The following is a 22769-nucleotide window of genomic DNA, read 5'->3' on the forward strand; positions in this document are numbered from 1 at the left end:
GAGGATCCCGCGTGCTGTAATGAAGACCCAAGGCAGCCAAATAAATAACAAACCAAACAAACTTGATCTAGGCAAGCGAGCGAATCACCTTTTGCTGTTAGAAATAAGGAATGTGCCTTTACTCTGGGTAAACAGTTACGTAATTATGAAACAATTATGAAGTATCCTTGGAGAATTAGCATCACAGCATCTTCATATCTGAATATCTTATTTAGGGACAAATATTTACTATGAGTTGACTGTTAAAGTATTATGTATGAGATTTTTGTGTGTGTGTGTATTCCTTATGTCTTTACAAATTTAATTACAGTTTCAAAATGTTTACAGCATCTACAGTATCAAGTGTGCAAGAACCATTTCCCAGTACACATGGACATTTACAGAATAGGAACATTAGTTGTGATTCTAAAGGACATACTAAAGCCTGGTTCTTATATGGGTAAGGAAACTGAATTCATTTTTAAAATATTCATCCTACATTTATATTATTTATACATCTGCATATATGTTTTCATGTTATAATAGTGTTTAGCAGTTGATGAAAATGCTTGTATCAATATTATTCTTTTAAAAATCAGTTTTTCTTTCTTTTTCTTTAGAGAGAACATCCCCCCTCAAGATGCAGAGATAGGCTATCGAAATCCCTTGAAACAAACAAACAAGGCTAAACGGGTAAGTTATTTTTTACTTTGATTAAAGCAGTAGTGGTGAGGTCTATGCTTATTTCCTAGTTAGTTACTTAATCTTCCAAAACATTTTTAGTCATGCCCATTTGGAAGAGTCCCAGTTAACCTTCTAAGTAGCCCGGATTCCCATGAGAAGATGGATGTTTCAATTGCACCACATTTTACTAAAAGGTATGTTTGAGTTTTAACTTTTATTTCCAAAACTTGAAGACTGATGGCAAAATGATCATAAATTCTCTTACTACGTAAAAGTGGTTACGAGTACATTTTTATTTAGAATGAGGAATGAGTGGGAAATATGACTTTATTTTGCTTTTTCTCTCATTAAAAATATTCATTAAAGCAACTGATAAAAAGTTAGGAAAAATAGAAGAAAAAGTATTGTTAATATGAAGCTTACAGGACTATGCACAGACGAGCCCAGCAGTAAAAACTCATGACATTTGAATCGCTTATGGTAGCCTCTCTGGTAAGACACTCTAGTGTGTGTGTGTCCACTGGGGGTGGGAAGTCTGAAAACAATTTTCTCTGCAGCTAGTTCAAGGAAAAAGCAGCTATTGGTAGGAAAAATGATTAACTCACTCATTTGCTTCTGAGCCTAGGGCTTCAAGAAGTGGGGCAGGGTAGGTAGAGATGAAATATTGTCCACCACACCTGAAGTGTTCTCCTTCCTTCAGTTTGAAAAATGAGAATCTCATAATCCAGTTTAGCTAAGAGTCTTCATTTTTCTGGTGTATTTTTAACTCTAACCACTGTTCATAACATTATTTCTTATGTAAAAGACTCCTGGATTCCACAGAATCATTTTGCCAGTAAACTTTAGAGATAAAACACCGGTGTCTTCTCTACTTAAATGCTTATTATACGTAAGGTTTGACAGAATATTGATATTAAAGAGGATTTTGGATATCAAGGTTAAGCTCTAAAAATCTTACGAGGTGACTATTTTCCGGTTATCTTCAAGTACTAGCTCAAGAATAAAGGAGACTTTCTCCACTCCAAAAAAAAAAAAAGAACAAAAACAGCCATTTTCTTGGTGCTTGTATTGATAAACTGAGCTAGGCACTGTGGAGGCCAATAGGAGGGTCTACACCCTAGTTCTTATCCTTAAAGCTATTTACAACCTGAAATGTAGTTTAATCTACACACTGCTGTTTCCTTATTCTTTCCCATATTCATGCCTTGACTCCAGCTGTTACTTGTTATGGAACAGGGGAGGCAGTCAGTCACCTGCTTACTACTCATCTCTGTCACTTTTGTCACTGCCTACAACCTGATTTAGTCACATTTATATTGGAATCTTGTTATTGTTAAAAACACCTTTTCAAGTGATTTTTCCAGTTAAAAGATAACTTTAAAATGAAAAAGATTAAATGACTTTGCTAATTCTAAAAAATAATGCTAATAATAAATAAAATGAAAAAGATAATACCCTGAATTCCCTGAAATGATTGATTTCAAGTTAAACAATTGTTTTGTTTCATGGTAACAGACATATCTCTGGGTCAGAGTGCCGAGATACAATCACACCTGGATCTAAATCAAGTGGAAATGATTCCAGCGAATTGAGACATTTAAAGGTTTTTCCATTTTCAAATGTTTATCTGGAGCAAGGGTTCCTGACCCGGGGTTCATGGAGCTTTTTCTGGGGAAGGGATCCATGATTTATGTATCTCCAACAGTGTTCCTAAAACCCCAGGAGAGGTCGGGCCACTAATGGGAAGTGACACAGAAGTCTTAAACTGTTTCTCCTCAGTGGAAGTGGGAGGGCAAGGAATGACCGTCTTCTGTTGAAGCAGTATTTATTATATAGTGTTTAAGCAGGTTAGTTGGCCTGGGTTTGGGAATAATGGGGCAAGCATTGTCCCCCAGCTTTTGTTTCTTGGTGTGTTGAATCATATGATCTGACAGAGCAAATTAGACAAAAATGAGAGGGTGTCTTTGTGGTGGAGCAGAGGTGAGGGCTTTAAGATAATCAATCCTGACGTCTTGATATGGCAGACACATGAACTTCCAAGCCAGGAGGTAGCTTTAGTCCCTGGTGCACTGATTTTTAGGGGTTATACTATTCTTACTGAAGTTCAGTTAGACCCTTGGCATCATACTGTGGGTCTTTTCAGCTTTACATTCTTTGTAATTTCTCTCTCTCTTTCATGATAACATCCTTTTAAATGAGTTTAACTAATTTACAGCTATCTTAGGGAATAGCACATAGTTGTGTCAGGAGTTTACTTTTGGGATTTAGAATAAGTACTGTCTCAGACTTCTACAAATCTTAATTTTGACCAATGCTGTTATTTTTGGTGATAATATAGTAACAAAATAGTGAAGCATGTTTTATATTGAATTTAAGCTTTCTAACCTCCCTTTGTAAGTGAATATGTCTTATTATTTGATAATATGTCTCCTGAAAGCAAAATGGCTAAATCTATCATTATGGCCATTCCCATTGCTCTAGTCAATAATTGAAGAAGTTATTTTTGTTGGAAGTTTGTGAGTCTACATATAATTATGATAATTTTCCTAGCAGTCTTTTCATATAGATGAGACTCTAGTATGTTGAACACTAAGATTAGTACTACTTCTGTTTTTAAGACTTTGTCTTACATCAAATTGAAATAAAATCTTACTCTATGTAGTCTGTTCAAAATATTCGTTCCAAGGAACCTGTGATGTCAGATGAGAAGAGTTCTGAACTTATTACTGATTCAGTAACCCTGAAGAATAAAAGTGAATCAAGTTTTCTAACAAAATTAGAAGGTAAGAGTGACAAAATAGACTACCTCTTTAATTAAGAGAACCACTTTTTTACTTGTGAAAGTTGACCAGCCCCCTAACAATTGCCATGGAAGAGTAGGTTCCTTTATCTTGTGTTTTGGTTAAATTCTATACAGCATATGAAAAGTTTTAAATTCTATAGTAGAGGATTTAAAAGGTGTGTAAGAGAATAGAGGGAAAATTCAATGGCATTGAGTCAGTTTTCTCAGTTGGCTTGAGAAATATTTGGGAAAGCACATGGAACGTGTATTTATATGACAATTCTCTCTTTCCTCTTTTGTCAAACGTTTGCTTTTCCACTATATGTGTGTACTATGGTGAATATTCTAAGAGCATATAAATGAATGAGACAGGTTTTAGCCCTGAAAGTCCCATGTCTCAGGAAACCCTGAAAACTGGGATGCAATTATTTTGATTGGGACCATCAGCATTCCTTGATACCTGCAGGGAATTGTTTCCAGGATCCCCCACGGATGCTCAGATCCTAGAATGCTCAAGTCCTTTATATAAAATGATGTATAGTCAGTTCTGTGGAACCTGTGGATATAAAGGGCCAGCTATAGATTCCTTTTCCTGATATTTGGGGGAAATGATTTTATTTTATATTTTCATGGCATCTGTTACAAACTGATATGATTGAAAAAGCATCTTTACCAGAAATACTTGTTTATAGTACTGATCTGGCACCTAATTTAATGCTAAGTGAATGCTTATTGAGTACCCACACTATGTTAATGGTATTTTATTATGTAGTAAAATTTGCAATCAGAAAACTACCCAAAGCATAAGAATACAGCCCAATGAAATATTTCTTTCACATGCATTTCTGTCAAGTATGTTCAGGGTGGGGTGGTCAGGTTCACAGGAATTGTATACATTCAGCTCATCGATAGTACCAAGCAGTTTTCCAAAGTGTTGTGTTTGACCAGCACTTATATTGGCTCTTACTCCATATTCTTCCCAATCATTTTATTGTTGGTTTTTAATGTTACACATTCTGATTCTGCTAAGTAATGGTTCATTTTGGTTTTAATTTGCATTTTCCTGTAGTCTAATGACGTTGAATGCCTCTTTGTGTTTATTGGCCATTTGGGTATTACCGATTTTTCTATTGAGTGTTCTTTTTTTTTCTCAATGATTTTTTGGTCTAGATACAGTTCCTTTGTTGGGTACATGTGTTACAAATAACTTCTCCCATAATGTGGTGGAGACTTGATTAAATTTTAAATTATCATGCATTTTAATTTATCAGTCTTTTCCTTTGTGGTGAGTGTTTTCTTTGTCTTTTAACAAATCTTCCTACTCCTAGATCATAAAGATATTTCTATATGTTTTGGAAGGTATCATTTTACCTTTAACATTTAGACTTGTATTCTACTTGAATTTAATATTTATGTATGGTTAAGATGAAGGGGCAGGATTCACTTTTTTCTTCTCCATGTAGATATCTAGTAGACTCCAGCAGCATTTATTGAGAAGACCCTTTTTCCCCCTCAGTGAATTGTTATAAGTTAGATGAGTCTGTTTGTGATGTCTGGTTTTTGGATAGTTCTCTGTTCCATAGTCCTTTTATGACTTTGTGCTAATTCTGTCTTAATTATTATATCTGTCAGTGTAAATCTTCCAACTTGTTTCTTTGTTACAGACTATTTTAGCTATTCTAAGCCTTTTGGATTTCCATATAAATGTTAGAATCTGTCAGATTCCTTTTTTTTTTAAATGGTATTTTGTTTGAGTTCTAGTGGGACAAGTTGACATCTTAACAAATAAATTTTCTAGTCCTCTAACCTAGCATACCCCTTCATTCATTTAAGTAGTCTTTAAAACATTATTGAAAAAATTGTTTCCTGTATAGAGATTTTGCATTTCGTTTGCTAGAGATATACCTAGATATTTGATATTTTTGATAATACAATGATGAGATCTTTAAAAAAAATTTTATCCATACATTGACATGAATCCACTATAGGTGTATACAAGCTCCCAATCCTGAATCCCCCTCCCACCTCCCACCCCATATCATCTCTCTGGATCATCCCCATGCACCAGCCCCAAGCATCCTGTATCCTATATCGAACATAGACTGGCACTTCATTTCTTACATGATAGTATACATGTTTATGTAAAGTAAAATAAAGTAAAAATAAATAAATAAATAAAATAAACCTACCAATGCTCCATCAAAAAAAAAATTTTTTTTATCCTTTGCTTCTTTGTTGCTAGTATATAAAACTACAACTGATTTTTAACTATTGTTCTCGTTTATAGAGACATTGCTAAAATCACTGTTTACATCTAATATTTGCCTATGAATTCTTTCATGTTGTTGGAAAATAATATAACATTTTTTTCTTCCAATCCTTTTACTTTAATTTCTTTGCTGTGTTGCACTTATAACCTCTAGAATAATGCTGAATAGATTGACAGGTGGCATTTTTCATTCCTTAGAGAGATACTTTCACTGTTTTACCCTTGTATAATAACTGGCTTAGAGTCTTAAAGCTGTTCTTTATCATATATCAAAACAGATTGAGGTTAACAGTTTTTTTGTGACTGAATGTTGAATTTTATGAGATACTTTTTCTGTGTTTATTGAGTCGGTCATGCACTTTTTTTTATTATTATGCCAAATTAATTTTCAGTGTTAGGCAAACTTTGCATTTAGGAATAAACACAGCTTGGTCATAATTTATTGTACCTTTCGTATATCAATTGCAAATATTTTGTTTAGAATTTTTGCATTTGTCATGATAGGGATAGAATAGTGACACTCATAAAATAGCCAATATTGTTGAGTCTCTTTTGTTCAGAGACCCTTAAGATAGTAAATTACAGGCTAACTTAAGGTAAAATTTTTGTTAAAAAAACTAGATCTATAAAAAGTAGTGAACTGGCTTTTATTAGACTTTATGATATATGTTTTTGGACTTTTGTGTATTTATTTCTTTGTTTTCTGGTAAAAAACAGAAGTATTTAAACTGAGAATTGTCTCTGATAAAGCTCTAGATAACAACCTAGGAAGATGGCTGTTGCAGCTTTGTAAAGTTGACTTGCTAAAAGCAAATTGTCAGTAGCTAGCTAAAGCTTTTAATTTCTGTTTTTAAGAGCAAAACACTAATACAGTTTGTAACATGTTCTGTTGTTTAGGTTTAATTTTGTTATTATTCAATATTTTTGTCCATTAATGACAGCAATACATGCAATTGCAGAAACTAAAGAACATCAAGAACTAAAGGTTCCAGAAAGTGATCTGAAACAACGGCAATCAAAGAGGAAGTCTGAATGTGCAAACCAGCATGCTGCTGCACCTTCCAGTCAGCGGCAGATTCCAGAGGTAATCCCCGAAGTCGATACAGAGGAAACTTTCTTTTCCACATCAAGTGTAGTATTTTTCATAATGTGATGATCATGTTAAATGTTTTCTTCTTGTATTAAATTCTTTAGTGGAATAGTTTGCTCAGAAGTATGTGTGTGTGTGTTTTAAATTCACAAAACAATGATCAGTAACAAACTAAACAATAGGTTTAGTTTAGTAACAGTATATATCAAGCTGAATTCTTTTCTGCTTTCAATTAGTATTTCTAGATTGCTGGTAGACTGGTGCAGAGGTCAGCAAACTACAGCCTAGGAGCCAAATCTCTTTCCCAGCCTGAATGTAAACACTTTCTGGGAACACAGCTATGTCCATTTATTTACTTACTGTCTTTGCCTGTTTTTGAACTATAAAAGCAGAACTAAGTAATTGCAACAGAAACCTCATGGATAAAATAGAAAAATACAGACTAGATAATGTGAATTCATAACGAGTTGAATGATCATTCCCCATGGCTGGGGTCTGTGTCAGAAGAAAGGATCTATTAGAGAGGTACATCTGAATATAGTCCTTGGTCATACTCTCCTTAAAATTAATTTTCAATTGTAGTCTCGCTCAGCAGTTCTCAGATATTTCAGTCTTGGGATCCTCTTTTATATTCTTAATTGTTGGAGCCCCTAGAGAACTTTGGTAGGCTATGTTGATCTCTTTTTGCTATATTAGAAAGTAAAACCAATAAATTTTTAAAGCATTTGCTAATTTATTAAAAATATCAATAATAAGCAGATTACATGCAAATAATACTGTTATGAAAAAAGTGTTTTGTTTATTGAGGTATAATTGATATATAACATATTAGTTTTAGGTATATGATGTTATGATTCGATATTTGTATATACAGTTGACCCTTGCACGACATGGGTTTGAACTGTGTGGGAACTTATGCATGGATTTTTTTTCAGTACATATGTATTATAGTACTACATGATTTTCTGTTGATTGACTCTGAGGATGTGGAATAGTGGATATAGAACTCCAACTGTAAAGTTATACATGAATTTTTGACTTTGTGGGTAGTCAGTGCCCCTAACTTCTGAGCTGTTCAAGAATCAACTATATTGCGAAATGATCACCACAATAAGTCTAGTTAGCATTCATCACCATACCTAATTACACATTTTTTCTTCTGATGAGAATTTTTGATATCTATTCACTTAGCAACTGTCAAATGTGCAATACAGTATTATTAATTATAGTCACCACATTGTGCATTACGTCCCAATGATTGATCTGTTTTGTAACTGGAAGCTTGTACCTTTGATCCTCATTATCCATCTCCACTCCTCCCACCCACACCCCTTGGCAAGCCCCAAACTATCTGTGAGCTTGGTCTTTTGCTTTTTTCCCCTCCAGATTTTACATGTAAGTGATATAATGCAGTATTTGTCTTTTTCCGGCTATTTCACTTAGTATGATGTCTTCAAGATCCATCTGTGTTGTCACAAATGGCAAGATTTCATACCATTTATGGCTGAATAATAGTCCATTGTATATATGTACCATATTTTCTTTATCCCTTCAGCCATCAATGAATATTTAGATTGTTTCTCTTTCTTGGCTGTCATAAATACTGCTGCTATGAACATGAGAGTACAGACATCTTTTCAAGTTAGTGTTTTCCTTTTCTTTGGATAAATACCTAGAAGTAGAATTGCTAGGTCATATGGTAGTTCTGTTTTTAATTTTTTGAGGATCTTCCATACTAGTTTCCACAGTGGCTGCACTAATATACATTTTCACCAACCCTGCACAAGACTTCCATTTTTTCCACATCCTTGGCAACACTTGTTATTTCTTATCTTTATGATAATAGACATTCTGACAGGTATGGGGTAACCCATCATTGTGATTTTGATTTACGTTTCCCTGATGATTGGTGATGTTGAACTTCTTTTCATATCCATTGGATATTTATTTATATGTCTTCTATGGAAAAAATATCTAATCAAGTCCTTTGTCCATTTTTAAGTTGGTTATTTGATTTTTGGTATTGAGTTGTAATGAGTTCCTTGTTTATTTTGGATGCTAACCTCTTAATGGATATGTGGTTTGCAAATATTTTCTCCTATTTCATAGATTGTCTTTTTTATTTCGTGATGGTTTCCTTTGCTGTGCAGCTTTCTAGTTTGATGTAGTCCTATTTGTTTATCTTTGCTTTTGTCTTTACATTTGGTGTTTGATCCAAAAATTCATTGCCAGTACCCATGTTAAGGAGCTTACCACCTGAGTTTTCTTCTAGAAGGTTTAATGTTTTAAGGTCTTACATTCAAGTCTTTAATTCATTTTGAGTTAATTTTTGTGTGTAGTGTGAGAAAGTAGTCCAGTCTCATTGTTTTCCAAGTGCCTGTCCAGTCTGAAGACCATTGATCTGTGTCTGTTTCTTGCAAATATCATATTGTCTTGAATACTGTAACTTTGTAATATGGTTTAAAATTAGGGAGTGTGGTGCCTCCAGCTTTGTTCTTTCTCAAGATTGCTTTGGGTATTCCAAACTTTTGTGATTCTATACAAATTTTAAGATTGTTCTATTTCTGTGAAAAATGCCATAGGAATTTTGATAGGGATGGCATTGTATCTATAGATTACTTTGGGTAATATGGTCATTTTAACAATATTCTTCCAGTCAATGAGCACAAAATATCTTTCCATTTATTTGTCTTCTTCAGTTTAAGAAGAAGACATCAGTGTCTTACAGTTTTCAGTATACTAGTGTTTCACTTACTTGGTTAAATTTGTTCTTAGGTACTTTATTATTTTTGATGGGATTGTTTTCTTAATTTCCCTTTCTGATAGTTTATTATCAAGGTATAGAAATGTAACAGGTTTTTGTATATTGATTTTGTTTCCTGCAACTTTACTGAATTTGTTCATTTTTTCTAACAGGTTCTTTGTGTGTGTGTGTGTGTGTTTGTGGCATCTTTAGGGATTTCTGCATATAATATGTTATCTGCAGATAGTGACAGTTTTACTCTTTCCTTTTCAATTCTGATACCTTTCATTTCAGCTTCTTGTCTACTTGCTGTGGCTAGAATTCCCAATACCATTTTAAGTAACAGTGGCAAGAGTGGGCATCCTTGTCTCGTTCCTGATTTCAGAGGGAAAGCTTTCATCTTTTCACTGTTGAATATGATGTCAGCTGTGTGCTTGTCATATGTGGCTTTGTTATGTTGAGATATGTTTCTTCTGAAAAATAAGTATTTTTCAAAACAAACTAATTACAGTGAGGAGAGTGATATTTGTTTTACAGTCTTTACAGTTTTTTTTAATGGTTGGCATTAGAGGGCTAGATTTCTTGTATCTGCTTTTGCATCCAGTCTGTTTCACTATCACATGCCTTGGGAAAACTTTAGTTTATATTCATGAAAGAATGAAAGTGAAAAAGGCAAATAATATCTTAGTATGATTATGAAAATAGTTTTAACCTCTCAGACTCCCCGTAAGTATCTTGGGGAAACACCAAACTTTCTGCTATTTCTGGGTCACTCATTGAGAACTGTTTATCTAAGTAGTGGAGTGAATAATAAATGTTAAATGAGAAGAATCCTGACAGGTTGAATTATGGACAATCAGCATCTCCTGTATTTTTCTTTTTAAAAGTTATAAACTAATAGAATGGTGAAAGGACTTAAAACTATTTATTTGTCATTAGGGAGATTCAGACTAAAACCACAATGAGGTGCCATTTCACCCACACCAAGATGTCTGTAATTAAAAAGAAGTGTTGGTGAAAATGTGGATAAATTGGAACCCTCATACAGCATACACTGTTACTGAGGAGCTAAACTGATACAGTCTCTTGAAAAATGGTATGGCAGTTCCTCAGAAGGTGTAGCAAACAGTTCCTATATAATTCAACAATTATATTCGTAGGTATATACTCAAGAAAATATATATCTGCAAAAAACCTTGTATGTTAATGTTCATAGCAGCATTATTCGTAATTGTTAACCCAAATAGCCATCAACTGGTGAGTGAGTAAACAAAATGTGGTATTCTGATTTTATTTCATTTTCTTACTCAACAGTAAAAACTAGTGAACTTTGGGAAGGTCATGTAAAAAATGCTATATGTAAAATGGATAGCCAACAAAGACCTATTGTATAGCACATAGAAGTCTGTTCAACATTATGTGCCATCCTGGATGGAATGGGGGTTTGGGGGAGAACGGATACATGTATGTATATGACTGAGTCCCTGAAACTACCACAACATTGCTAATCGGCTATACCCCAATGCAAGATGTTTTTGGTCTTAAAAGAAAAACATTTTTTAAAAAGTAGTGGAGTGTTGATAAATGCTACGGCATGGTAAGTGATAGAAACCTGTCACCAAAGGCCATATATTTTGTGATCTCCTTTATAAGAAATGCCTGGGATCGGCAAATCCACAGAGACAAAAAGTAGACAGGTGGTTGCCAGAGTCCAGGAGGAGTAGAGGTTGGGGATAATGGCTAATACAGAGTTTCTTCTTAGAATAGTGAAAATGTTCATAATTTAAATCGTGGTGATGATTGCATACTCGTGAATATACTGAAAACCACAGAAGAGTACACTTAGGTGAAAAAGAAAAGACCAGGCAGTTTTTTGTAAAGAATCCACAGGCAGTGCGGGAGACCCCGGTTCCGTTCCTGGGTTGGGAAGATCCCCTGGAGAAGAGAGAGGCTACCCACTCCAGTGGTCTTGGGCTTCCCTGGTGGCTCAACTGACAAAGAATCTGCCTACAATGTGGGAGTCTTTGGTTCGATCCCTGGGTTGGGAAGATCCCCTGGAGAAGGAAATGGTTACCCACTCCAGTATTCTGGCCTGGAGAATTCCATGGACTGTATAGTCCATGGGATCGCAGAGCAGGACACGACTGAGCCACTTTCAGTTTGCTTCACTTACCTTACAGCAAGCTATAAGCTCCCCCTAGCTATGTCCAGACCATTTCTTCCCTTGTAAAAACCCTGTCCTTTTCTTTTGGCGGTGTATGCTGCATGCAAGATTTTAATTCCATGACCTGGAATCAAGCCTGTGCCCTGTGCAGTGGAAGCGTGGAGTCTTAGCCACTGGGCCACCAGGGAAGTCCCAAAACCCTGCCCTTCTGAGGTGCCTTCTTTTGGGCTGTGCTCTCCTGCAGTTGCTCATTGCCATCATCTCTGAACATCCTCGTGACTCCCCATCATTCTCTGAAAATATTAGGCTCTGGATCACTTCTTTCAACTTCAGCCCAACAACTGTCATCGTGTTTTGTTAGCTTCTGTACCCCTATGTATCACTAGTCCTACACCAGGCCTCCAAATTCATAACTTCTTCCTCTTTCATGCCTACTTTCTTAATTTCACCTTAGCTACCCATTCCTGTGTCCTCAGTTCTGATCTCCAAAATCTCAAATGCAAACATCTAAACCTATGGTCATGAGTATAACCTTTCCCCTTTCCTTACTAAATAATCTTGCTACCACAGTTTCTCAATACCATTCTGGCTACTAATCCAAATATGTGTGTGTGTGTATATGTATATACACACATATGCATATATATATATACACATATATATGTGTGTGTGTGTGTGTGTATATGAGGAAATCTTAAATGGAAAATTTATCTGGGAAAAGAGGTATAGTGGCCAAAAACACAAAAGACTGAAAAGTAGAAAATAGTTTAGATTTATCCATTGTGGATCTCCAGAGTATAATGTGGACCCAGTGGGCTGAAATTGTAGAATCTGATTTAACCTAGATATCGGTGAATACTTACTAATAACTAAAGCTGTCCCCAAATTAAAGTAGAGGTAGTGGGTGATCAGTCACTAATAGTGTTCAAGCAAAATGTGATTTGCAGGAGTTGGCAAGATTTTCTGTAAAACCTTTGTGAGGCAGATGGTCACTGTTGTAGCTTTTGAACTCTGCCATTATTGCGTGAAAACAACCAGAGACCATATGTAAACAAATGGCCTTTGCTGTGTTCCAATAAAACTTTATTTACAAAAACAAACAACAGGCCGAATTCAACCTACAGGTGGTACTTTGCCAGTCTCTGCTGTAGCGGATGTTCATTCATCATTGCTTTGGAATGTGTATGAGATAAATTCAATTGTAAGCTATATGTCTTTTACAAAGGAGAAGAACACTAGATAGGTGTTTGCCATTTCAAATGTTGCTAAATAATTAGTATTTGATCATTTTCCCTCCAAACATAAAAGTAGGGGATGATTCTATTTGTAAAGACTGGTTTTCTGAAGCACAGAATACTTATTAATATAAGTCCAATGCTATGACAGTAGCCCTAAAGAGAAAGGATATTTAGATCCTGTTTTGTTCAGCACTGCTGTGTGCCTTCCCTCTAATTGCAGTCTCTTTGAGGAAAGTGTAACAAGCTTCAAAATTTAGAGTAAGAGAGCTTTAACTGAAAAGTTATTGAAAGCCTATAATACATACATCTACTTATTTTAGCATGTTTTTGTATTTCATATTTTAATTTTCTCTTAGAAGTTTAATATTTGTGAAATTGTTGAACAGGAGACTAATTAAAAAACCCAAAATCATGATGTTTTTTATTTTGATCTAGCAGAAACAAATCACTTTTGAGCAACCTGCCTTTTCCGTTTCAAAGCAGTCACCACCAATATCAACACCTAAATGGATTGACCCAAAATCTATTTGTAAGACACCCAGCAACAGTGCCTTGGATGATTACATGAGCTGGTAATTCCTTTTGGTTCTTAGCTTGGTACAACATGTGCTTTGGGGCAAACAGATCTGGAGGTGAATCCTGCTCTGTTACCTGAAAGACTTTCTAAATTCATGTTATTTTTCTCATCATCAGTTTTTTCATCTGTAAAGGAAGGGAAGGTAGCCACAATATATTTTTAAGGATTGTTATGAAAGTCTCTGTCATTGTAATCTGTACCTACTCTATGTATATGCTTTTTATACCTATAGGTCTATAGGCAGTACCTTTAAATACTTTGAGTATGCAAAAATTCTTGTCAATCAAGCACTGCCACTTGTATATCTCTCTAACTGAGAGACTTTAAAGATTACCATTCTTACAGTAGATAAAGGGTGGGTGCATATTGTAGGGAAGGAGGTGTTAATTGGAGTGTGAGAGAGGTTGGTAGCATAACTCACCTAGTTCTGGGCTTGTTCAAGATCGGAGTAGCTGCTAATGAGAAATGAGTGAAGAAGCTGATCAGTGCTGATTGACAGAAAACATAAGGGATGTTGAAAAGCAAATCAGTGGCATTTCTAAGAAAGAAAAGAGGGGATATGGCATGTGATATCCTTCAACTAGTGGCTATATTTTTAGTATAGTTTTAATGTCTTAGAGGATAACTGAAGTTCACGTCTTCTGCTTTTCATTTTCACAATGTGATCTTGAATCCTAATCAGAACTGGCCTTGGAGTTTTATAACTGATTCTATTAAATAAGTAAGCTATTTAATACAATTTTGCTATTTATTACCTCATTTTATTATACTTAGAATACTTTAAAGAATGACTGCTAACTAAAATAGGATATCATTATTTCTTATGAAGTTATTTATTTTCAACAAATATTTGTAGAAATCCTTTGTGCCAAGCACTATTCTCGGTGTTGAAGATACAGTAGTGAATAAGAGAAGCAAAGCACAAATGCGAGCTGAACAGCTTTGTGTTCCAAGGTCAAACTCTCATGTAATTGGCTTTCAGATATTTCTAGTAGGTTGTCATAGAACATTATTATTAAAAAGCACTCATAAAATCTATGATAGACTGAGCTTTGTCTTGGCTAAATTTTATAAAATAACTCTTAACTGTATTTTTAAATGACATCATATTTATTTTAATAAGGACTTCTTGTCTGGGAACAAAAAGTCCATTCAGAAAGAATTCCCCCAAAGTGAAATTTCTGGTGATAGTGAATCTGAAATAAATATTTCAGATATATTAGGAAAACTGACTTGGGTTCTATTTGATATAACACATTTATATTCACCACACAAAGTCTGAGTCACAGTCTTGTTTTTAAAGCTTTAATGTTTTAAATTTTAAAAAATATATCTTTCCCCAGTTTTAGAACTCCAGTGGTAAAGAATGACTTTCCACCTGCTTGTCAGTTGTCAACACCATATAGCCAACTTGCCTATTTCCAGCAGCAACAGCAGCAGATACCTGTTACTCCACTTCAGAATTTACAGGTTTGATAAACTTTATTTATGATAGTACAGTTACTCCATTTCAGAATTTACAGGTTTGATAAGCTTTATTTATGATGGTACATGATACAGTGTGATCAAAGATTTTATTTTTGCAGGATTTATTTGTTAAGAACAGTGTTAAAAACTTATTCAATCTTAGTCCCATTAGGCCAAACTGATATTATGATAAGGGTCCTCGTGACTTTGATAGGTTAGTTACTGAAGAAACTAATGAAGTATTTTTCATTAACTTGCCCAAAGTATCTAGTCTGAATAGCTAGATAAAATTTCTTTTGTAATCTAGGTGATTTTTCATTCCACTTAACTATTTAAACCAGTTGTTAGTGGGCAGCTTCATTTCATTAGATGATTAATATACAAGTATATATATTAATATATATACAAGTAATATATAAGTTTTTAAGAATATCAGAATAGCAATATGAGATGCTGCTAGAATATATTATTTTAAAAAATCCTTTTTTTGCTGGTGAGGCGATTGTATTGCCATCTGGAAAGATAATTATTTAGATACTCTTGATATCAATACTAAAATTAATTTTTAATAACTATCTGAGAAGCAGCTGAATATTGGTAGAAAGAATAGGCTTTGGTGAGAGTTTGCCTGGCCTTGACTCTTGGCCTCACTACTTACCAACTATGTGACCTTTTGCAAGTTAATTAAATTCTGTTTCCTCATCTATAAAATAGGGATAATAAAGCTCTCTGTCCCATAGGATGACTATGAAGATTAATTTAGTTAATATATATGTAACTCTTACAACAGAAACTAGTGCTTGGTAAAGAATAAAAGTTGGTAGCAGTTGTTTAAGAAAAACAGCAAAAAAAAAAAAAGTAATGAACTAAACAAATCAAGAGATTAAAAAATTAGCTGACAGAAAATAAATCAGTGGTAACCAGGGGCTATAGGAAGAGGAATGGGTTTCAGTATGAGATGAGGAGAAGGCCTGGAGATGAGTGGTGGTAATGTTGGCACAGCGATGTGACTACTCCATGCCACTGGATAGGACACTTAAAAACAGTTAAGATGGTACATTTTATGGTATGTAAATTTTACTATAAAGCAATGGAACAAGAAGTTTAGCTGACAGTAGATTATGCTAGAAGAGGTAATAGTGTTTTGAGGGTTGATTCAACAGTATAGTAAACTACAAAAAAGAGAAAGAGAAAGATAGCCTGGTTTGCCCATCATGTTAATTCAAAGAAAATTCATTGAGGAATTACTCATGTCAGGCCTTGTTTGAGCTGAACTCTGAAAGGCAAGCCAGAGGATCCTTCTAGAGGAGCCTGGTGTCAGGAGGAAACTGAAAGGCCAGAGTGTGACTGGAGTTCACCAAGGGGCAGGGCGATCCTCAGGGTTCTGCTGGGCTCTTTAGGCTTTGATCTGAGGGAATTAGGAAGCTGTGGAACAAGCTGGAGTCGGGGAGTGAAGCAGTCTTACTTGTATTTTGGAGAAATCTACTCTGGTCATGGGTGAGGAGGGTGGACTGAGCAGGTTGCGGGGTGTCCTGGGTAGGACACTGAACTTCACACTGGTGTTGAATCAGACATAGGTCAGAGTTACTGTATTCTAAAAAGTCAGCAGCTAGGAGGAAAGGATATTGGACTGCTTCCTTTGCTCTCAGAAATTTTCATAGGAGAGGAAGCTCCAGAAGGAAGAGTAGGGAAGGGCAGTGAAGGGCAAGTCAGTGGAAAATAAGGTGTCCATATGTCAAAGCCTAACACTTTCTTACAGAAAACATACTTCATGGCTCAACAGTGTCTTTTCAACCCTAAAAGTTAAAGAAGTTACAGTCCTCTTTTATATCGGGGCTTCCCTGCTGATGGCTCAGCAGGTAAAAAATCTGCCTGCAATGCAGGAGACACGGGAGACCCGGGTTCTATCCCTGGGTTGGGAAGATCCCCTGGAGGAGGAAATGGCCACCCATTCCAGTATTCTGCCTGAAAAGTCCCATGGCCAGACGATCCTGGTGGGCTACGGTCCAAAGGTTGCAAAGAGTTGGATATGACCAAGCACGAGCACGCTGTACCAGTTACATCATGTAGAAGGAGAGCACCCGAGAAAGATTCTACCGTTTGGGATCTAAAGCAGGACTTAGTTGAAGAACTGAAGTTCATTTAGACCTTGTTTCAACTTGGTTAGTCAGCTGATTGGGTGGTCTCTGGGTCCAGCTTCCTGCTCAGCTCAGAGTAAGTCCTCACGCTCTCCATCTATTCAGAGCATTTATAGGTCCACAAAGGGCTCTCACGTCAGGGAAGGGAAGGCATGCAAGTTGAATATGGTGCATTAGTTGAGAGTTTGCTGAGGAAGATGCTCAAGTTCAAACTAAGCATTTCGTTGAATATTATCCAGCATAAAGGGGACATTGCTGAAATCTGCCTTTGTCTGATTGACTCAGGAACACTTAGCACTTTAGCATGCCGCTTCCTTTATAATGTTAGGCTAAATGAGAAAAAAGAATATGATAAAGTTGTGTGTTTGTTTATGTATATATGTATGTATGCAAGTAAAGAGGTTTGTATAAGAAAGAATAGATGAGAAAGATGAAAAGTGACAGCTTGTGAATTTGTCTGTTGGACATTAAGTGGGGTTTTTTTCCCCCTTAAAGTTTCTGTTTATGTATGTAAAGTCGAGATAAGTTAGACGAGGAAACTTTGAATCATTGCCTATATATTAATTTAATAAATTTATTTCTTTGACTGAAGTACGTAAATTGCTTCTGTAAAATATTGAAATATTGTGACATATCTGATTGCTTAAGATTTCAGATAACTTCAAAATTGGAAATGTTTCACTGTATTAAATGCAAGTTAGTTTCTCAGGCATGTTCTATGAATGTTTGAAGCTTTATCTTATTTTAATTATTTAGATTTCAGCATCCTCTTCAACAAATGAATGCATTGCAGTTAAAGGAAAAATATATTCCATATTGAAGCAGATAGGAAGTGGAGGTTCAAGTAAGGTAAGTTTCTTAAATTTTTAAGGAATGAATGAAAATATTTTAAACTTTTCCTGTTTGTCTGTGTACCTTTTGGGGCCTTTTTTCTTAATTTCTAGTGGCCCATATTTCCCTTGAGCCAAAAAATCCTTATCCCTTTCTCCCATTTCCCCCCGCCTTAGCACATGGCATATTTCTTTCAATCTCAATTCCCTGCTCTTCCCCTCCAGTGGCCTATGATTCCGTATTTCTTCTCTAAATAACATTAACATTGACTGGGGGATGGCAAACGACAGCTTTGTGACATTCCCAAAGAATCTTTCTGAAAGCGAGGCCGACGGTGATTAAATAGTTAGTGTGCTGAGTATGATTCAGCAAGCTTTCTGATTAATGGGTCTTGTTTTGAGTTTTTCTTTTCAAAAAACAGAGTTTAGCAGCAAATGATTCTCTAGAATTGGACTAGATCATTCTGAAACTTATCTCAGTTCTAAATCCATACGGTTCTAGTTCTCTGGATAGAAGGCATCTCAAAAGAGTTTCCAACTTCAGTACTTCTCTTTCTGTTCTCTTCAATTCACTTAAAACAGATTTTTATTTTTACCTTCTTTGCTCTTCAAAACAATTGTTATCAAAATCACTAGGACTTTTCTGAGAGTCCAGTGGTTAAGAGTGCATGTTTCATTTGACAGAAAACAATAAAATTCAGTAAATCCTTCAGTTAAAAAATAAATTTAAAAAAGACAAAGAGTGCACGCTTCTACTTTGGGAGGCTTGGTTTTGATCCTTGGTTGGGGAACTAAGATCCTTCATGCCACACAGTGTGGCCAAAAAAAAAAAATCACCAATGACCTCCATATTTTTACCAAAACCAATTCTTGCCTTTGATTCTGGGCTACACTGCAAATGGGACTGCTGATCACTTTCCTCACTGAAGCTCTCTTTCCTTCTTGGCCTCTCCATGTTTCTCTTCTCCAGTGGCTGTTGTGTTTTCCTCATAGCGCTGACCTCAGTGGAGCAAGGCCCCTGAGCTCGGTTTTGACCTCTTTTCTTCTGTCTCTAAACTCACTCACTCCCTTGGTGCTGTCATCCAGTCTCGTGGTTTTACATACCATGTATACGCTGACAGTTCCCAAATTTGTATTTCCAGCTCAAACTTCTCCCTTGAATTCCAGCCTTCTGTATCCAGTTTGACTGCTCAGCATCTCTTCTTGGGTGTCTCTAGATATTTAAAACTTAAAACAAGCATAACTCTTGTTTCATAGCCTCTCATTTCAGTAAATGGCAGCTTCTTCCTTCCAATCACCAGGCCAAACACCCTGGGTCATCACTGACTCTGCTTACACTCACACATTCATCCAGCTCATCGGCAGGTTCCACCTCAAAGTCCATCCAGAATCTGACTCTTCCTCATCACCTCCACTGTTGTCCCTTTGGCCAAAGTAGCTTCATCTTTTCACCTGAATTCTTAAAATCGCCTCCAAACTTGTCTCACTGACTGTTGCTCTCCTTGTCTACTTTAGCGTAAGGGTTTAGTTTCCTCCAGATACCCTCACATCTTTGCTCAGGTATCTTCTAGATCAGGCCTTCCCTTGACTACATTCTAAAACCATCACTCTTGCCTTCCAGTCCCCAGCACACTGTATTCTCTCCTGCTGTACTTTTCTCCTTAGCTTGTCTAATATGCTCTGTAAGTTACTTACTTGGTTTTGTTTTTTATGTCCCCTTGCACTTGAATGTGAGTTCCATCAGCATAGGGATGTTTGCTTCATTATCTAGAACGGTGCCTGGAACAGAACAGTGACTGAGGTGTTTGTTAAATGAATAAGCTGACCCTCCTCAGCTGTTTCGCTGCTCTAAGTTGTTATGGATGATATATATGCAATAAACCATATTGGGTTCATTTTAATCTTAACAGTGTTTTAAACATTATTTTCCTTGGAAGATAATGATGATGTAAGCTTGGTTAAGTCAAGGGCCAAACGATAAAGTTATGACCAGCCTGTATTTTCTTCGTGCAATTAAATTATTTAATTATTATGATGGCCTTGCCAAATTCAGTATGCCCCAGGGAAAAGAGGGTAACATGCTTTATGAACCTAACATTGTTTATGCTCTGTCTGCTAGAGTTTAGACTGTAGAGTTTAGAGTTTAGAGTCTACAACTTAGACTGTATTAAGAACATTTTAGAAGATTCATGGGGCTAGTAGAAATGGTCAAGACATTGACCTTTCTATTTCTTTCATACTTTGCGTGAAACTGAAAAATTATAACTGACACTATCTCTAACTGGAAGTAAATGCTCCCTAATCTTTTTCATCAGCTATTGCCAGAGCAGGGACATTAGGGGAGGACAAGCACATACAGGGAAAAAACTGATTTAGAAGTTGCACTTGCTCAAGATTTTTGAGATCTTTGTTTTAATATCCTGCAAATCTTTTTTTCTGATATACCTGACAATGGTAATATGTTTTGAAATATCCACTTTATTCTATCCTAATTGTCTCTAATAATGGTAGCCAGTGGTTGCTACACACAAACATGTCATCAGCATCCTTCCAGCCCTGTGCAGAAGGTACTCCTAACATTCTAATTGTATTGAAACAGAATAGTAGATACTCTAAATTCTCTGAGAGGTATAAGGCTGTTTGTTGTTGTTTCGTTGCGAAGTTGTGTTTGTCTCTTTAGGACTTCATGGACTGTAGCCCCATAGGCTCCTCTATCCACGGAATTTCCAAGGCCAGAATACTGGAGTGGGTTGCCATCTCCTTCTTCAGGGGCTCTTCCCAGCGCAGAAATCGAACCTGCGTTTCCTGCATTAGCAGGCAGATACTTTACAACTGAGCCACCAGGGAAGCCTGTAAGGCTGTTTGCTGCTGCTGCTGCTGCTGCTAAGTCGCTTCAGTCATGTCCGACTCTGTGTGTTTACCTCATGCCAAATAGCTTTGTGCTGTTTTTAAATTGTTTTTCTTTCCTTCCTTGCTGTGTCTGCTGCCTCTTGCCCTATCACTGTTTTATCTTCCTCCCCGTCTAATTTGCTTTCTGTGCAAGTAAACCAACAATACTTTGTTAGAGTTTTGTATTTAAAGTACAGGTAATTGGATGTAGCCAACAACCTGATAGACTCTGCTTTCAGTGCAGTTTTAATGCATGAATCTCATTTACTCTTGGGCTCTTTTCTTATTTCTTGCCACTATTTGCTGGATCAGTTCAGTTCAGTTGCTCAGTTGTGTCTGACTCTTTGCAGCCCCATGGACTGCAGCACGCCTGGCCTCCCTGTCCATCACCAATTCCCAGACTTTACTCAGACTCATGTCCATTGAGTCGCTGATGCCATCCAACTATCTCATCCTCTGTCGTCCCCTTCTCCTTTTGCCTTCAATCTTCCCCAGCATCAGGGTCTTTTCCAGTGAGTCAGTTCTTCGCATTAGGTGGCAAAAGTATTGGAGTTTCAGCTTCGGTGTCAGTCCTTCCAATGAACACCCAGGACTCATCTCCTTTAGGATGGACTGGTTGGATCTCCTTGCTGTCCAAGGGACTCCCAAGAGTCTTCTCCAACACCACAGTTCAAAAGCATCAATTCTTTGGCACTCAGCTTTCTTTATAGTTCAATTCTCACATCTATACATGACTACTGGAAAAACCATAACTTGGACTAGATGGATGTTTGTTGGCAAAGTAATGTCTCTGCTTTTGAATATGCTGTGTAGGTTGGGCATAACTTTTCTTCCAAGCAAGTGTCTTTTAATTTCATGGCTGCAGTCACCATCTGCAGTGATTTTGGAGCCCCCAAAAATAGTCTGTCACTGTTTTCACTGTTTCCACTGTTTCCCCATCTATTTGCCATGAAGTGATGGGACCAGATACCATGAGCTTAGTTTTCTGAAGGTTGAGTTTTAAGCCAACTTTTCCACTTTCCTCTTTCATTTTCATCAAGAGGCTCTTAGTTCTTCTTCGCTTTCTGCCATAAGGTGGTGTCACCTGCATATCAGGAGACGGAAATGGCAACCCACCCCAGTATTCTTGCCTAGAGAATCCCATGGACAGAGGAGTCTGGTGGGCTGCCGTTTATGGGGTCGCACAGAGTCAGGCATGACTGAAGCGACTTAGCAGCAGCAGCATCTGCATATCTGAGGTTATTGATATTTCTCCTGGCAATCTTGATTCCAGCTTGTGCTTCATCCAGCCAAGCATTTCTCATGATGTACTCTGCATATAAGTTAAATAAGCAGGGTGACAATATACAGCCTTGATGTACTCCTTTCTTGATTTTGGAACCAGTCTTTTGTTCCATGTCCAGTTCTAACTGTTGTGGATAGTCAAGGTTACTTGGCTTTTAAATAAATGATGTTTTCTTTAATGTTAAAAGAGATAAGTTAAAATTTCTTGCTTATACTGGCATTCTGTATCTGAATTTATACATTTTAGAAGCCCCATCCCAGTTGCACATTTGCTGAAAGTTAAACACCTTACCAGTGTTTTTCCAAATGTATTATCTGCCTTATAAACATTGATTATAAATTGACTGTCATTATAGCTAGAACAGTTTGGCCTGGACCTCACCATGCTTATAGCAACATCTTGTTACTGTCAACTTGATTTTGAAAATTGAAACTCAATCTACTTTTCACAAACAAATACACTGATAGCTTACAATTAGCACTTATTTTTAAATATTGTTTACCACATGGATGAAATTGTCAACTCCAGTCATAGTGGAATCAATACCATCTGTGAAATGAATTACTTTTTATTCCTTATTCAGCCTTTAGTGTTCCTTGGCATTTTTTAATGTCTTTTTCTTCAGATTATTTCC

At 36.3% G+C, this 22769-nt stretch overlaps 1 protein-coding gene across 2 annotated transcripts in view; it reads left to right on the forward strand.

The window, feature by feature from the left end:
- Nucleotides 1-22769, forward strand: part of TTK (TTK protein kinase) — a 37484-nt gene that overhangs the window by 4906 nt on the left and 9809 nt on the right. Inside the window, exons 5-13 of one of the 2 annotated variants that reach the window (XM_068985448.1) lie at nucleotides 328-439; nucleotides 600-672; nucleotides 763-857; nucleotides 2179-2266; nucleotides 3326-3446; nucleotides 6674-6846; nucleotides 13385-13521; nucleotides 14870-14996; nucleotides 17888-17980. In XM_068985448.1, coding sequence (XP_068841549.1) covers nucleotides 328-439; nucleotides 600-672; nucleotides 763-857; nucleotides 2179-2266; nucleotides 3326-3446; nucleotides 6674-6846; nucleotides 13385-13521; nucleotides 14870-14996; nucleotides 17888-17980 — 1019 coding nt within the window. The remainder of the gene's footprint in view (nucleotides 1-327; nucleotides 440-599; nucleotides 673-762; nucleotides 858-2178; nucleotides 2267-3325; nucleotides 3447-6673; nucleotides 6847-13384; nucleotides 13522-14869; nucleotides 14997-17887; nucleotides 17981-22769) is intronic. The other variant, XM_068985449.1, reaches the window with a different exon arrangement.

Source organism: Capricornis sumatraensis, chromosome 13 (assembly GCF_032405125.1).
Source record: "Capricornis sumatraensis isolate serow.1 chromosome 13, serow.2, whole genome shotgun sequence".
Taxonomy (NCBI): domain Eukaryota; kingdom Metazoa; phylum Chordata; class Mammalia; order Artiodactyla; family Bovidae; genus Capricornis; species Capricornis sumatraensis.